At 62.0% G+C, this 15,853-nt stretch overlaps 2 protein-coding genes across 2 annotated transcripts; one reads left to right on the top strand and one right to left on the bottom strand.

The window, feature by feature from the left end:
- Positions 1-817: 817 nt before the first annotated feature.
- Positions 818-5,602, bottom strand: MIEF2 (mitochondrial elongation factor 2). The gene is made up of 4 exons (XM_038151183.1): positions 5,396-5,602; positions 4,754-4,928; positions 4,108-4,285; positions 818-3,151 (listed from the first exon to the last, which is right to left on the bottom strand). Exons 2-4 carry the CDS (start codon positions 4,919-4,921, stop codon positions 2,106-2,108), a joined length of 1,392 nt encoding a protein of 463 aa, XP_038007111.1. The 5' UTR covers positions 4,922-4,928; positions 5,396-5,602; the 3' UTR covers positions 818-2,105.
- Positions 5,603-5,672: 70 nt separating this feature from the next.
- FLII (FLII actin remodeling protein) lies at positions 5,673-15,813 on the top strand. Its single transcript, XM_038151178.1, has 30 exons — positions 5,673-5,823; positions 6,576-6,686; positions 7,729-7,800; positions 7,925-8,005; positions 8,320-8,405; positions 8,554-8,715; positions 8,810-8,913; positions 9,043-9,218; positions 9,298-9,455; positions 9,563-9,647; positions 10,329-10,479; positions 10,613-10,746; positions 10,858-11,070; positions 11,151-11,330; positions 11,404-11,486; positions 11,566-11,640; positions 11,858-11,941; positions 12,007-12,178; positions 12,261-12,365; positions 12,569-12,760; positions 12,967-13,155; positions 13,247-13,386; positions 13,501-13,726; positions 13,914-14,068; positions 14,194-14,254; positions 14,338-14,466; positions 14,546-14,652; positions 14,824-14,929; positions 15,014-15,079; positions 15,239-15,813. The coding sequence occupies exons 1-30, from the start codon at positions 5,761-5,763 to the stop codon at positions 15,371-15,373; spliced, it is 3,801 nt and encodes a 1,266-aa protein (XP_038007106.1). The 5' UTR covers positions 5,673-5,760; the 3' UTR covers positions 15,374-15,813.
- Positions 15,814-15,853: the final 40 nt, after the last annotated feature.

Raw genomic sequence — 15,853 nt, 5'->3', positions numbered from 1 at the left:
GAGCTGAAGAGAAGCTCTGTTTTCCTGTTCTGAGTTCAGACTGAACTCCCTGGGAAGCCAGGCTGCCTCCTCCCTCACTGTTGGGGCTTCCTCTGCTCATCAGAGGAGGGAATCTGCAGCACTGCTGTGTGCTCTGCTGCCAGGAGCTCCAGCGCCACTCAGGATCCCGCACCGAGCAGCTCCTGGGGGGGACAGGCTGGAGCACCTGGAGGGCAGCTGGAAGCAGAGCCCACGGCAGCACAGGTCTGAAAGAGAGCCTGGAACCCTGCAGCAGTCCATTGCAACCAGGCCTAGATCCATGCAGAAAGCCAGCAGAACGTGGGTTGCATTTCCCTGTCGCCCTCACTCCCACCATCAACAGCCGTGGCCTAAAAATACCCTGGGCTAAAATACCAGCATTACAAGGCTTTGGAATGCAGTCACTGAGCCAAGGCAGGCCAGCAGCCTGGCCAGACACCTTGGAATGGCAACAGCAGTGGGAAGCAGCTGTGCAGGACACAGGGAGCAGGTTAAACCCTGCTGGTGGATCAGCCAGGACCAGCTTTAGGAGTCTCAGCCTGATCAGCACTCAGCTGAGCCCTGTAGGTGGTACAAGCTCAGTGTCCAGACAGCTCCCACACTGCAGCCAGGCACTCCTCTGTGGGTCCAGGGCTTTGGAAGAGGAGGAGGAAGACTTTGCAGGAAGGGGTTTGACCATCACCAAGCTCTCCAGGCAGCAGGGACACGGCCTGGGTGGGTCCCAGGAAGGCCACAGAGCTGGGGAGTCATTTCAACCCTTAGCAGGGGAAAGGAGACAAAGGAGAGCTGACAGCAGAGAACCAGTGTGCACAGGGAAGGTTTATTCTCATCACTAACACCTGGGAAGTGGTTTGGAGGAACAAAGGAATTGTCAGACTGGGAGGAAAAGCAGGTTTTTGGCCTCCCATAAACAAGATGATAGCTGTAAAGAAAACTAAACCACAACTGCTGCTCACAGTGAAGTCCACAGGATTTCTCCAGCTCCACCCAAGTGCAAAACCAGCTCTTCCCATTAAATATAAGAATAAATTGCTTTTCTCTGGGACTAGAGCCAGACCAAACCCTACTAGCAGCCACTCAAAGGAAAAGAAAAAAAACCAACAAAATACCCAAACAAAATATATCTTCTTAATAAAAAGCATAAATCACTTCAGTTCTTGCAAGCTCTCTGCTCACAACATCATTCCTGCCCTGCTTCCCCACCCCATTCCGTGGGGCTCCAGGGAAAAAGGACCTCAAGACAGCAGCAATACATGTGTGAAAAGGTGACCAGACAGACTGGGAGGGGACAGGTACCTGCAGACACGCTGGCAGCCACCCACCCACTGGGGAGGGGAGAGAGCCCTGCTGCAGCCTCCAGCTGAAACCAGGAGCTTCCCCAGAGCCAGCAGCTCTCTGTCAGGACATCTTCCAGCAAAACACTGCATGGGACAAGGGCCCCTTCTTGGGGGCAGCATCAACACTGTCAGAACAAGGAGGCAGGGCTGAGCTCACCCCTTCTGGCAGCTGCAAGAGTGTCCAAGGAATAAACCCCCGTTGCTATGGCTGTACCATCCAGCACCCAGACCATCCACAGGGCTTATTTTGGATTGGCAAAACCCTACAGGTGGGTGAGGCTCCCCCCTGCCCCGAGTGCTGGCACAGTGAGGCCACGCAGGGTGCTGGTGACAGGACCAGCCCAGGACGTGGCACTTGAGGGGTCTGCAGGACACAGCAGCAGGAAGGGGCTGCTCCCCTCCAGCTCCAGCTGGTCTCAGAGCCTGAGGGGAACCTGACATCTGGGGCAGGCAGAGGACACTGGGAGCCCAAACATGCTTCACTGGGCTCCCAGCAGGCAGAACTCACGTGTGTGGTGTGGGCTGCCCTCACCCCGGGGTCAGCAGAGCCTCTGAGCCAAAGGCTCCTTCTGCCAGCACCCACCTCTGCTCAGGCACGTTTTATTCACACAGGAAATGGTTTTTTTTCCTCATAAAGTGCAAGAACTTTGCCTCTTACTGACTAGTCAACTAGAAGCATCACAGCCCTCACAGCGGGGAGCAGCAGGCAGGGGAGCAACACCCCACGTTCAGGAGCTCCCAACACACCCGTCACTTCAGCAGGACCTCTGGCTCAGATATGGCCCTGTAGAGCACAAAGCCCATCTCATCAATTTCCTCTTCCAACAGCCCGGAGAACAGGTTGATTTTGGGGTTGAAATAGGAAGGCAGGACTCCTTTCTCCAGGGAGGCCACCAGCTCCTCAAGCACCTGCTGGAACCTGTCAGCAAGGCTCTCCTCTGCCCAGTCCGAGGCGGTGTCGCTGAGGTGCAGGATGGTGTGGGTCACGGGGCTGCCCCCCAGTTTGTGCAGCCTGGGCTGGCTCTTGCAGACGCCGTTCAGGATGCGCAGGCAGAGCTGCCGAGCCCCAGAGTCGCCAGCATCCAGCTCCTTCAGCCTCGACACCTCCGCCCTGTAAAAGCTCTCCAGCCAGAGGTTTTCCACCGGTCCTTCAGGAGGAACAGCCAGAAGAACCTTGTCCTCCATTTCCACCACTGGGAAGAGGGTGATGCTCAGATCCACCTGATCGTGTTTGACTTCCAGCTTCAGGTCCTGGGAGGCCACGACGGGGTGGATGGCACAGCCCAGCAGGCCACCGATGGCAGGCCAGTTGATGGAGGCCACCAGCAGCTTGTGGAGGGTCTCGTTGAGCACGCTGGAGGAGAGGTACCGGCCCACAATGAACCTGTCCCAGGGGCTGCACCCACGAGGGAAATACCCCAGATCGATCCTCTTGATCATCCAGTACTGGGGGTTCCTCACCACGGTGTCCTCTCCCGAGATGAGGCTCCAGAGCCCGGCGTCAAGGACCACCGGGAGCATGAGGCGGACGTGGTCAGCTGCCAGGACCTCGAGGCCATCGAGCAGGGCTCCGCTGAGGAAGAGGCGGCCGAAGGGCAGCTCTGGGAACTTGCTCCGCAGGAAGTTCTGCAGTTGGGTGCAGATGCTCCTGGCCAGCTGTGGGACCAGGGACGCTTGGATCTCGGGCACGGCCAGCTGGCTGCTGTGTGAGAGGAGCTTCTCCTGCAGCGTGAGGCAGCGCAGGGGGCTGGACTTGACCTGAGGAGCCCCCAGAGGGGCAGAGGAGCCCCTGGGATCTGTGGGAAGGGAAAGGAGAAGTCACGGCTCTGAGCACATCACCTAAAAACCCTCAGCAGCACAAGCTGAGTGCCCAGATCTCAGCCCACCCCTCTGGAGGTGACACCGACCTCACCAAGGGCCCCCCTCGGGCCCACTGATGTTAACAGCACTTCTCAGCCATGGAGAGCCCAAACCAACCCCAAAACCTGACTATTCCCAGTCTCACTCCTCAGCCAGGGATGGGAACCAGGCAAGGGACCTGCTGCCAGGATCAGAGAATCACAGAATATGCCGAGTTGGAAAGGACCCACAAAAATCATCCAGTCCAGCTCCTGGCCCGGCACAGACACCCCAACAATCCCACCCTGTCCCCGAGAGTGGTGCCCAAACGCTCCTGGAGATCTGGCAGCCTTGGGGCCGTGAGCAATCCCTGGGGAGCCTGGGCAGAATCTTCTTCCTAATATCCAACCTAACCCTCCCTGACACAGCTCCTGCTGCTCCCTCATGTCCTGTCACTGGTCATCAGAGAGATCAGTGTCTGCCCCTCCACCTCCTCACACAAGGATCCTACAGACAATCCTACTCTGGGTCCATTATCTCAGGACATGCCCTGGACCCAGCTGAGCCAGTTTCCCACTTGGAAAAACGCCATCTCCATGGGCAGCTGGACAAGGTAGCCTTTGTCTGCAGCAGCTGCCGAGCACACCTTCCTGCAGGCACAGCTGACCCAGAAAACGAGCACAGCCCACGCTGCTCCAGAGGAAACAAACCCCGACAGCCCCTGCCAGGATCCCCTGGTGTCACCAGAGGTCCTGTTTCCACAGGCATTGCCTAAAAAGGGGCTGTGGCTCGGGAGCCTCCCAGGAGGGCAGGCTCAGCGGGGTCGGCTTTCCGCACACCGAGCTAAAAATACCACGGAGCTCCGGCAGGAGCACACCAAGGAGATCGCCCTGGCTGGGCACCAGAGCCTCACCTGGCACCAGAGGCCGAGCTGGAGAGAGCAGGGGCTCGCTGAGGTCTTCCCTTCTCTGCTTCTTGGGGGGTTTTGGTGTTGTCTTGATTAATGCTAAGTCCTGCCAGCTGTCCTCCAGGGATTTCTGCTCAGCTTTGGGATCGCCCTCATCCCGAGGGCTGGTGGCTCGGTCGATCAGCTGGAGGGAAGGAAAAGCCAAGAGGACAAGTTGCTATCTTTGTTTTCCACGAATTATGGGCGACAACAGCCGCTCTGGAGCACACGCACGGGGGGACAGCCCCACTCAAGGCTTCTGCACAGAAAAACACCCAGTTTGGGGGGAAGCCACAAACATGCACATCGTCTACATGCAGGTTTTACATGGAAAACAGACACCCAAACACAACTTAAATCCCAGGTGCCTTCAGGGATGGGATAGCGTATCCCAAACGCTCCAGGCAAAGAGGGATACATGGTTCCAGAGGGTGGGAACAGGCAGCTCCATGCCCATTACACCGCTGCCAGCACCGGTGCCATTTGTGCCAATCGCAAGGAACCATCTCGGGAGCAAACATCGAGGTTTGGGGCACATCTTGCCCCACCACACCGGGGCCAACCCAGCTCTCCTGGGCATCTTGCGGTGCCACGATCCCTGCCCCACACTTACCCTCTTGACAGCCAGCGTGGCGATGGCCAGCACGGCCGCGCCGCTGACGCCCAGCACCAGCCTGGCGTTGGCCAGCAGCACATCGAACACGCTGCCCAGCCCGTCGATGACGCTGCCCAGCCCGCTGTTCTCCTGCCGCCTGCCCCGCTGCTGCCAGAACGCCGCCATGGTGGCCCTGCGGAGAACAGGAGTGTCACCCCGGGCTGGGGGAGCTGTCTCCCCGGGACAGGCACAGCCGCAGGGCGGGAGGGTTCGGGGAACAAGGGGTTCCGCTGGCCCGCTTTCCTCCGGGACAAAGGCTCCCGCCGCCGCCGGGGTGCGGCCAAGGAGCAAGGGTCACCCGGGGAAGCGACACGCCGGGGGAGGGACACACCGGGGAATGGGCACCCCCGGGAAGGGACACACCGGGGAAGGAAGGGGCATGGCGGAGAAGGAATAGACACACCGGGGAAGGGACACACCGGGGAACGGGCACCCCCGGGAAGGAAGGGGCATGGCGGAGAAGGAATGGACACGCCGGGGAAGGAAGGAAGGGGCATGGCGGAGAAGGAAGGGACACCCCCGGGAAGGGACACACCGGGGAAGGAAGGGGCATGGCGGAGAAGGAATGGACACACCGGGGAAGGGTCACCCGCTCCTCACCCAGCCCGACCGCAAAGCCTCGCGGGGCACCGGGGCGGTACCGCGGCCCGCGGGAAGGGAGCCCCTCCCCACCCTGACCGCACGGACCGAGGGGAGGCGACACCGGGAGGGGAGGCGACACCGGCAGCGGCACCGGGACCGGCCCGGGCCCGGCGCTGCCCGCGCGCGCCCCCGCCGCACTCACCGCGCGCCCCCGGCGCGGCCCCAGCCAATGGGGAGCGCGGGCGGCGCAGCCCCGCCCACCCGCGCGCGGAAGTAGCCCCGGCCCCGCCCAATCATTTTGCGTCACGCCCGGGGCGGGGGCGGGGCGGGGGCGGGGCCTGCCGGGGCGCGGCTCCGCCGCTGGGTCCCCCCGCCCTTCCGCCATGGCGGCCACCGGCGTCCTGCCCTTCGTCCGCGGCGTCGATCTCAGCGGCAACGACTTCAAGGTGCGGGGGAGAGGGAGCGGGGCACTGCCCGGCCCACAGCGCCCCGGCGGGACTGCGCCCCGCGGCGCTGTCAGGCCTGGCTCGGCCCCCGGGGCGGGGGAATCCCGGGCCCGGCTCCGCCCGGGGTGGGTGACCCGGGGCAGTCCCGGTCCCGACTCCGTGGGCACGGCGGGGGTGGGCGATCCCTGACCCCCGTCAGGCAGCTATGGGTGAGCAACCGGCCCCTAGCCCACGGGGTCCCGGAGAGACCGGTGATACCCGAGCCTCCAGCTCCCGATCCCGCAGGACTGGGCGATCCCAGCTCCCCATCCCACAGGACCGGGCGATCCCAGCTCCCCATCCCACAGGACCGGGCGATCCCAGCTCCAATTCCTATGGACTGGATGATCCTGGCTCCTGTTCCCACAGGACTGGGCGATCCCAGCTCCAATTCCCACAGGACTGGGCGATCCCAGCTCCAATTCCCACAGGACTGGGCGATCCCAGCTCCAATTCCCACAGGACTGGGTCTCCATGGCCCCCAGCTCCCAGTCCCCTAGGACTGGGTGATCCCAGCCCTTTTTATGGGACTGCTTGCCCCCAATCCCCACAGCTCCCCGTCCCTCAGCACTGGTTCATCACGACCCCACACTTCCCAGCCCCACAGGACTGCTCGATCCCAAACCTCCCGTGCCCGCAGAGCCTCAGTCAGACTGAGGTCCCCAGGTCCTCCCATGGGACAGCTCCTCACCCTCCTCCTCCTCCTCCTGCAGGGCGGGTACTTCCCGGAGCACGTGAAGGCCATGACGAGCCTGCGCTGGCTGAAGCTGAACCGCACGGGGCTCTGTTACCTGCCCGAGGAGCTCGCTGCCCTCCAGAAGCTGGTGAGCCCCGTGGTTTGGGGTGCAGTGGGGCTCCCCTGTCCCGCTGGGGCCATGGGATCCGACAGGAGCCCGTTCCCTGGCAGCCTCGTGGCTCAGCAGCAGATGCTCCAGTGTCTAAGAATAGCTCTGAGCTACAATGTGTGGTGGGAATGGGATGCAGGAGCTGTCAGGAGTGGGCTTGGCATGGACTTGCCCTCAGTTTCCCCTTGTTTTCCTAGAAAACCAGATTAAAAGCCACGCTTAGATCCTCTGCCCTGTAGCAGAAGGGAAGGGTGATGGTCACAATGGGGACATTCAAGGTTTTGGGGCTTTTTTTCCTTCTCCTTTGCTAAAGTATATAAAAAGCAGGAGCTGGCAGCTGCCTGGCTTTGTTTTTCGGGTGGTTCAGCCAGGCTGTTGGTGGAGTCGTGGCTCAGCTTGGCTTTGGTGGTGTCCACAGCACGTCAGGGACCTCCTCCCGTCAGTGCCAGACTAACTCAGGGCTTGAAACGCTGCCAGGAGTCCCCATCCCTGTGCCAGGTGCAGGGAATCCCTCCTGCCAGCCTTGCCAGGTGCTCGGGGGCCACAGCAAGACTGAAATCCTGGCACGCCACCCACAGCCTGCCAGTGCCTTGTGTTCCTGAGCAGGCAACAGCCGGGCTGGTGATGCTCAGAGCAAAACATTCCCCAGGGAAACTCCTCCTACCCACAGGGCCCACGTCTGCCAGATCACCCGGGGAGAGGCGCTTCCAAGGACTGGGATCTGTGCTCAGGGACAGCTCCGGGCGCCCCAGAGCACCCCAAACCCCACAGCAGGGCTGAGGTGTCCGGCCAGGGCTCCCCCAGGGGATGAGGGACGTGGAGGCAGCACAGGCACGCTGGGCCAAGCAACCAGTTTGAGACTGGGAGTGTCCCAGCAGCCCTGCGTGTGACAGGGCTTCACAAGTCCCCAGCTCTCCTGGGATGGAGGAGCCTCCACATCAGTGTGGGGGCCCAAACCTTGCCCTGCACAGCCCCAGCTCCTCTCTCTGCTCACTGGGGCTTGTCTGGGCCTTCCCTGCAGGAACACCTCTCTGTGAGTCACAACAGCCTCACCACGCTCCATGGAGAGCTCTCCGGCCTGCCCTGCCTCCGGGTGAGTGTCCCCCTCCTGCCTCAGGGGTCCCCAGGCTCCTCTGGGATCTGAGGGCACACAAAGGGGGCTCAGCACCCTGGGGGCTCAGCAGGCAGCTGCATTCCTGCCTCTCTCCCTTCTGCAGGCAATTGTGGCTCGTGCAAACAGCCTGAAGAACTCAGGAGTCCCTGATGACATCTTCCAGCTGGATGACCTCTCAGTGCTGGTGGGTGCAGAGTCTCCTCAGCTGAGGCAGGAGCCAGCTCAGACTCCTGGGTCCCATTCCTGCACCTTGGTGGCTCCTCGTGCTCCTTGGGGGCACCAGTCCAAGCCCGTGGCTGAGCTCCAGGGCTGTGGGCAGGATGAGCCCTGGCAATGCCTCCTTTAAGGGCTGGTGCCATGGGTGGGCTCCTGGGTTCCCTGGGTGCTGCTCCAGCTCCTGCTGTGCCCCTGGAGAACCCCCCCAGTGCTGGGCTTTGGGTGGTGGTGGCTGGCTGTGGGGCTGAGGGTGGCATTTGCTTTGTGCTCCCTTTTTCCCAGGACCTGAGCTACAACCAGCTCACAGAGTGTCCCAGGGAGCTGGAGAATGCCAAGAACATGCTGGTCCTCAACCTTGGCCACAACAGGTGGGTCCAGCTCGGGTGACCATCTGCCCCTCCTGGCCATGGCCACCTCTGTTGGTCACACTTTGCTCTGGGTCCTGCTCTCTGCCCCTCCTCGAGGGAGACCCAGGGCTGGTCCTAGGCCATCCTGAATTTCCCCATATCCCTGCAGCATCGACACCATCCCCAACCAGCTCTTCATCAACCTGACGGACCTGCTCTACCTGGACCTGAGCGACAACAAGCTGGAGAGTCTCCCACCGCAGATGAGGCGCCTGGTGCACCTGCAGACCCTCATCCTCAACAACAACCCCCTCCTGCACGCCCAGCTCCGGTACAGCCCCGCTCCCCAGGCTGGCAGGGCTGGCACTGAGGTTCCTGCTCCATCCTGATGTTCTCTCTGCCCTCTGGCTCTCCCTGGTCCTCAGGCAGCTCCCGGCCATGACGGCCCTGCAGACCCTGCACCTGCGCAACACCCAGCGCACGCAGAGCAACCTGCCCACCAGCCTGGAGGCCCTGGTGAACCTGGCAGGTAGGGCTGGGCCATCCGGCCCCACAGAGCCCTCTGGAGGCTCTCCCAGCCCCACGGAGCCCTCCGGAGGCTCTCCCAGCCCCAGCGTTGGTCTGGCTGGTGGTGTCACCCCGTCGTTTCTTTCCCCAGATGTGGACCTGTCCTGCAACGACCTCAGCCGTGTCCCCGAGTGTCTCTACACGCTGGGCAGCCTGCGGCGCCTCAACCTCAGCAGCAACCAGATCACAGAGCTGTCCCTCTGCATCGACCAGTGGACCCAGCTGGAGACCCTCAACCTGTCCCGCAACCAGCTCACCTCCTTACCTGTATGTCCCTGCCCTTACGTGCCGTCCCTGCTCGTGGTTCCACGGTTCTCCCTCACCCCACCATCTCCCCCTTCCCCAGTCGGCCATCTGTAAGCTGACCAAGCTGAAGAAGATGTACCTGAACTCCAACAAGCTGGACTTTGACGGGATCCCCTCGGGCATTGGCAAGCTCACCAACCTCGAGGAGTTCATGGCAGCCAACAACAACCTGGAGCTCATCCCTGAGAGCCTGTGCAGGTGAGGAACACACAGCTGGATCTGCTGTGTCCCCAGGAGGGAGCACAGAGGTTGTGTGGTCACGGGTCACCCTGTGCTGGCCTGTCACCAGCGTCACTGTCCCACAGGTGCTCCAAGCTGAGGAAGCTGGTGCTGAACAAGAACCGCCTGGTGACGCTGCCAGAGGCCATCCACTTCCTGACAGATGTGGAGGTGGGCACCCAGAACCTCTGTGCCTTGGGCTGGCTCCACCACAGCCCCAGCACCTCCCTGGGACCCCAGGGCTGTCGGGTGGGCTGGGTGAGGTGAGGGCAGGGGAGCTCAGGGCGGTACCTGCAGTTTGCCACAAGGTTCAGCCCAGGCAGGCCGTGGAGCTGCGTCCACATCCCCTCATCTCACTGAAGCCTGGAGCGCTCCGAAGGTCTCCATCCTGTGTGGGATATGCAGGGGTCCCAGGAGGAGGGAAGAGATGAGCATTTTGACTTTATGTTTCAGAAGGTTGATTTATTATATTATGATATTTATTATATTAGAAAGGTTATATTAAAATTATACTAAAAGAATAGAGAGAAAGGATTCATTAGAAGGCGAGACAGGAATAGAATGGAATCAATAACAGAGGTGACTGATCAGAGAGTTTGACTTAGTTGCATTTTTGATTGGTTATTAAATAGAAATATCTAATATGGACTAATTAAAGAAGCACCTGTTGCATTTCATAGTAGTAGATAGTTATTGTTTATATTTTTTTTTGAGGCTCCTCAGCTTCTCAGGAGAAGAAAATCCTAGCAAAAGGATTTTCATAGAACACGTCTGTGACAATCCCGTGTCACACTCCCACACGTCCCCGTGAGCAGGTACTTCACCGAGGTCTCTGTGCCCCCTCCTTGGCAGATCCTGGACGTGCGCGAGAACCCCAACCTGGTGATGCCCCCGAAGCCGGCGGATCGCTCCTCGGAGTGGTACAACATCGACTTCTCCCTGCAGAACCAGCTCCGCCTGGCCGGGGCCTCCCCCGCCACCGTCGCCGCCGCCGCCGCCGCGGGTACGCCCGCAGGGAGGGGGGCACGCAGCCCCTGCCTTGGCACGACCCCGGGAGAGGCTGGGGAGTGAGCCCCGCTCCCTAGGGTGCCCCACGGGCAGCGTGGCTGCCTCTCACCCCGTCCCCGTGTCCCCAGGGAGCAGCACCAAGGACCCGCTGGCCCGCAAGATGCGGCTGCGGCGGCGCAAGGACTCCGCCCAGGATGACCAGGCCAAGCAGGTGCTGAAGGGGATGTCGGATGTGGCCCAGGAGAAGAATAAGAAGATAGAGGTAGGGTCTGGGGTGGGAGAGGGGCCCTGAGGGCATCGCAATGTCCCTGACCTGCCTTGGGTGCCGGCAGGGTTCCGGTTGTCCCTGATTTGACCTGTTCCCATCCCACAGGAGAGTGGGGAGGCCAAGGCGCCGGACCTGAAGACGCGGCGCTGGGACCAGGGCCTGGAGAAGCCACAGCTGGACTACTCGGAGTTCTTCAGCGAGGATGTGGGGCAGCTGCCCGGCCTCTGTGTCTGGCAGATCGAGAACTTCGTGCCCACGCTGGTGGACGAGGCTTTCCACGGCAAGTTCTACGAAGCCGACTGCTACATCGTGCTCAAGGTACCCGGGCAGCACCAAGGGTCCCCTGCATCCCCTGCCCGGAGCTGCAGCCATCCCATCTCACACCCTCTCCTTCCCAGACCTTCCTGGATGAGAATGGTTCCCTGAACTGGGAGATCTACTACTGGATCGGGCAGGAGGCCACCCTGGACAAGAAGGCTTGTTCCGCCATCCACGCCGTCAACCTCCGCAACTACCTGGGGGCTGAGTGCCGCAGCATCCGGGAGGAGATGGGGGATGAAAGTGAAGAGTTCCTTCAGGTGGGGCCAACCCCCAGCTCCTCTGTAGCCCCCGTCCCCTCCTGTCCCACCCTCACCCCCTCCCTGCCCCCAGGTCTTCGACAATGACATCTCCTACATCGAGGGTGGCACGGCCAGCGGTTTCTTCACCGTTGAGGACACGCAGTATGTCACCAGGTACAGCTGGGGACAAGGGCTGGGGGGACGTGTGAGGCAGGCAGTGTCTCGTGTCCCACCACGGCTGTCCCTTCCCCAGGCTCTACCGTGTCTATGGGAAGAAGAATGTCAAGCTGGAGCCGGTGGCACTGAAAGGGACATCACTGGACCCCCGGTGAGTGGCCAGGGGACAGAGGGACCTTGCAGAAGGTTCAGCAGGATCCACCTGAGACATTATAGCTGCAGTTCTGTGGTGCAAATGGGCTATGCCAGCACCTTTCTACAAAAAAGAGGGTTCAAACCCCCCTTGGTGCCCTGCAGGGACCCCCAGGATGGGGAGGATGCTCAGCACACCCCGTTCTCTCCTGACTCCTCTCACCTCTCTCCACCAGGTTTGTTTTCCTCCTGGACCACGGCCTCGACCTCCTGGTGTGGCGCGGGAGCCAGGCCACGCTGAGCAGCACCACCAAGGCCAGGTAGGGCTGCTGGGGGTGCCGGGGTGTGGGGAGCCCGGCTGCCATCTCACCTGCTCCCACTGCAGGCTCTTCGCCGAGAAGATCAACAAGAACGAGCGGAAGGGCAAGGCCGAGATCACACTGCTCACCCAGGGCCAGGAGACCCCCGAATTCTGGGAGGTGCTGGGGGGGCAGCCTGAGGAGATCCGCCCCTGTGTCCCCGATGACTTCCAGCCCCACAAGCCCAAGCTGTATAAGGTGAGGAGCTGCATCCATAGGGCCACCAGCCCTGCTGGGGTCCCGCAGACCCCGCTCACCTCTGTCCCCATCCCCTCTGCAGGTCGGCCTCGGTCTGGGCTACCTGGAGCTTCCCCAGATCAACTACAAGCTCTCCGTGGAGCACAAGAAGAGGCTGAAGGCTGATCTGATGCCAGAGATGCGCCTGGTAGGATGGGGCGGGGAGGTTCTCCCAGTCTGACCAGTGAGACTGGTTTCATGCCCCTTCTGCCTCCAGTTGTGCCCTGGGAGAGGGAGGTTCAGCCAGCAGCGCCGGGCTGGGGGATGCTCTGCTCTCTTGGGAGCAGGAAGGGTTTTCCAGCTGGGAAAGCCTGCAGGGGCCTGACCCCTCTCCCCCTGCGGTGCCCTCAGCTGCAGAGCCTGCTGGACACCAAGAGCGTGTACATCCTGGACTGCTGGTCCGACGTCTTCATCTGGATCGGGAGGAAGTCGTCGCGGCTGGTGCGGGCGGCGGCGCTGAAGCTGAGCCAGGAGCTGTGCACCATGCTGCACCGGCCCAAGCACGCCATGGTCACCAGGAACCTGGAGGGCACCGAGTGCCAGGTGGGGCATGGACCCCCCTCAGATGGGTGCTGGGTGCCTGGCAGGGGGCTGAGGCCGAGGGTCTGTTACCTGCTCCCCGGTTTACACCTTGAATGACTGCACGTGGCACCCGCTGCTCTGGTCTGGTTGATGAGGTGGGGATCGGTCGCGGGTTGGACTCGATGATCCTGAAGGTCTTTTCCAGCCTCAGTGATTCTGTGATGCAGGTGTTCAAGTCCAAGTTCAAGAACTGGGATGACGTCCTGCGTGTGGATTACACCCGCAACGCCGAGACCGTGCTGCAGGACGGCGGCCTGGCCGGCAAGGTCCGCAAGGACGCCGAGAAGAAGGACCAGATGAAGGCCGACCTCACCGCGCTCTTCCTGCCCCGCCAGCCCCCCATGCCCCTCAGCGAGGTAGGGCTGGGGAGCCCCATGAATCCCCCGCGGCGTGGGGCTGGGTGCTGCTGGAGGAGCTGGGGGGCTGACGCAGCTCACGGGGCCACAGGCGGAGCAGCTGATGGAGGAGTGGAACGAGGACCTGGATGGCATGGAGGGCTTCGTGCTGGAGGGCAAGAAATTCACTCGCCTGCCCGAGGAGGAGTTTGGCCACTTCCACACCCACGACTGCTACGTCTTCCTGTGCAGGTGACGGCTGGCTTGTCCCCTCTCAGGGGCTGCTGGACCGCCTTGTCCCCAACATCCCTGCCCAGTCCTCCCAGCTGTCCCACCCCTCACAGCACTCCCTGTTCCTGCCCTCAGGTACTGGGTGCCAGTGGAGTACGAGGAGGATGAGGAGAAAAAGAAGAAGGGTGAAGGCAAAGGGGAAGAGGAGGGTGAGGAAGAAGAGGAGGAGAAGCAGCCCGAGGAAGACTCCCAGTGCATCGTCTACTTCTGGCAGGGCCGGGAGGCCTCCAACATGGGCTGGCTCACCTTCACCTTCAGCCTCCAGAAGAAGTTTGAGAGTCACTTCCGTGGCAAGCTGGAGGTGATGCGGTTTGGGGGTGATACAGGGGCACCCCAGCTTTGCCTCTCTTCTTCTCCATCCCCTCTCTGCCCCTCAGGCTGAGGCAGGGGACAGCAGCAGAGATGAGAGCTGGCAGAGGGGTGCAGCCTGGGCTTGGAGCTGTGTTTGGGACGTCCCTGTGCCCCTTCTGACTCCCGCCCCTGTGCAGGTGGTGCGCATGACCCAGCAGCAGGAGAACCCCAAGTTCCTGTCCCACTTCAAGAGGAGGTTTGTGATCCACCGGGGCAAGCGGAAGGACCGGGTCAGCACTCCCCAGCCCAGCCTGTACCACATCCGCACCAACGGCGGGGCCCTGTGCACCAGGTCAGTGCCCCGGGGCTGCTCCCTGCCGGGCAGCACCCAGGGGGGCACATCCAGGTGGGATACCTGCCGGTGGGCACAGCTGCCAGCTCTCCCTCTGATTTGTGCCTCGGGGGCTCCGTCTCCAGGTGCATCCAGATCAACACGGACGCTGCTCTGCTCAACTCCGAGTTCTGCTTCATCCTCAAGGTACTGCTCGTGGCTGAGCATCCTCAGGGCTGCCTGGCTGCCCTCCTGCTCCCCTGGGCAGCCCTGACTCCACTGTCCCCCAGGTGCCTTTTGAGAGCACGGACAACCAGGGCATTGTCTACACCTGGGTGGGCCGGGCAGCTGACCCTGACGAGGCCAAGCTGGCCGAGGACATCATGAACCACATGTTTGATGACTCCTACAGCAAACAGGTGAGCAGGGCTCAACGCCACCTTACCTGGGTGAGAGCGACCACCCAGGCCACGCTCAGCCCTGTTCCTGCCCTTTCAGGTCATCAACGAGGGAGAAGAACCTGAAAACTTCTTCTGGGTGGGCATCGGGGGCCAAAAGCCCTACGATGAGGATGCTGACTACATGAAGTACTCACGGCTCTTCAGGTGGGCACTGGCCTGGAGGGGGATGCTCCAGTCTGGGCTGCTTCCCTTCCTCCCACAGAGCCCTTAGGAACCACCCAGCCAGAACGGCTGCTCCATCACATCCCTGCCCTCTGCATGAGCCGAGTCCTGACAAACTCCTGCCTGACGCTGTCCCTGTCCATCTCCCTGCAGATGCTCCAATGAGAAAGGTTATTTCTCCGTGTCAGAAAAGTGCTCGGATTTCTGCCAGGATGACCTGGCTGATGATGACATCATGCTGCTGGACAACGGGCGGGAGGTGAGCTGGGGGCGTGAGGCTGTCCTGGGCCCAGATCTTCCGGTGGCTCTGTGGGCTGAGCCCAGCTGCTGGTCCTTTCTGCAGGTCTACATGTGGGTGGGCACCCAGACCAGCCAGGTGGAGATCAAGCTGAGCCTCAAGGCGTGCCAGGTAAGACCTCCCTCCATCTTGGGACCACGTGGGGGAGGATTTGGGCACTTCCATCTCCCCTCGGGGCCCTGACCTGGGTGCTGCAGAGCTCTGGGCTGGGGAATACCACCCCTGGAGGTGGGTGAGGGCCAGGACCCCCATGGCAACGCTCTGCCCCAGGTCTACATCCAGCACATGCGCTCCAAGGACCCCACGCATCCCCGCAAGCTCCGGCTGGTGCGGAAAGGCAACGAGCCCTGGCCCTTCACCCGCTGCTTCCACGCCTGGAGCGTGTTCCGCAAGCCGCCCACCTAAGGGTGGGGGGCACCCGGTGCCCCGGGCACGGCCCCCCCAGCCCCGGCCCCCCGCGCTGCCGCCAGCGCCAGGCTCAGCCTGGAGCCGCTTCCCGCCGAGCCAGGGCCAGGGGGGACCACTGGGGCTCGTCCCTCTGTCCCCCCTTGTCACAGCTCAGCCCCTGCCCTTGCTGGGGGGCATACGGGGTGGTGTGGGCCCCTGTCACACCCTGCTTGGGGATGCTGCTGCTCCAAACCAGTGCCGAGCTCCCCCCGTGACTGGGGCACAGGAGTGACTCCCAGTTTGGGTGGGAGGATGCTTTGCTAAGGAGAACGGGGGGGAGTGAGGGGCTCGGAGCCCTGGGCCTTACAGCTGGTCCCTGCTGTCCTGGGGGATGGACCCTCCCAGCAGGGATCAGCCCCTCTGGATCATATCAATAAAGGCTGTACTTCTCACCTGGACCCTGTGCCAGGCTCTGACTCACTCCCAAATGGGGTCACC

This window comes from Motacilla alba, chromosome 14 (assembly GCF_015832195.1).
Source record: "Motacilla alba alba isolate MOTALB_02 chromosome 14, Motacilla_alba_V1.0_pri, whole genome shotgun sequence".
Taxonomy (NCBI): Eukaryota; Metazoa; Chordata; class Aves; order Passeriformes; family Motacillidae; genus Motacilla; species Motacilla alba.
This window is presented reverse-complemented; position numbering and strand designations above follow the sequence as displayed.

Coding starts and splice junctions, on each gene's coding strand:
- MIEF2 (XM_038151183.1), bottom strand. CDS start 4,921: ATGGCGGCGTTCTGGCAGCAGCGGGGCAGGCGGCAGGAGAACAGCGGG. Junction 4,286..4,753: donor CCACGCTGGCTGTCAAGAGG/GTAAGTGTGGGG, acceptor CCTTCCCTCCAG/CTGATCGACCGAGCCACCAG. Junction 3,152..4,107: donor AGCTCGGCCTCTGGTGCCAG/GTGAGGCTCTGG, acceptor CCCTTCCCACAG/ATCCCAGGGGCTCCTCTGCC.
- FLII (XM_038151178.1), top strand. CDS start 5,761: ATGGCGGCCACCGGCGTCCTGCCCTTCGTCCGCGGCGTCGATCTCAGC. Junction 10,747..10,857: donor AGAAGAATAAGAAGATAGAG/GTAGGGTCTGGG, acceptor CCCATCCCACAG/GAGAGTGGGGAGGCCAAGGC. Junction 13,727..13,913: donor ACTTCCGTGGCAAGCTGGAG/GTGATGCGGTTT, acceptor GCCCCTGTGCAG/GTGGTGCGCATGACCCAGCA.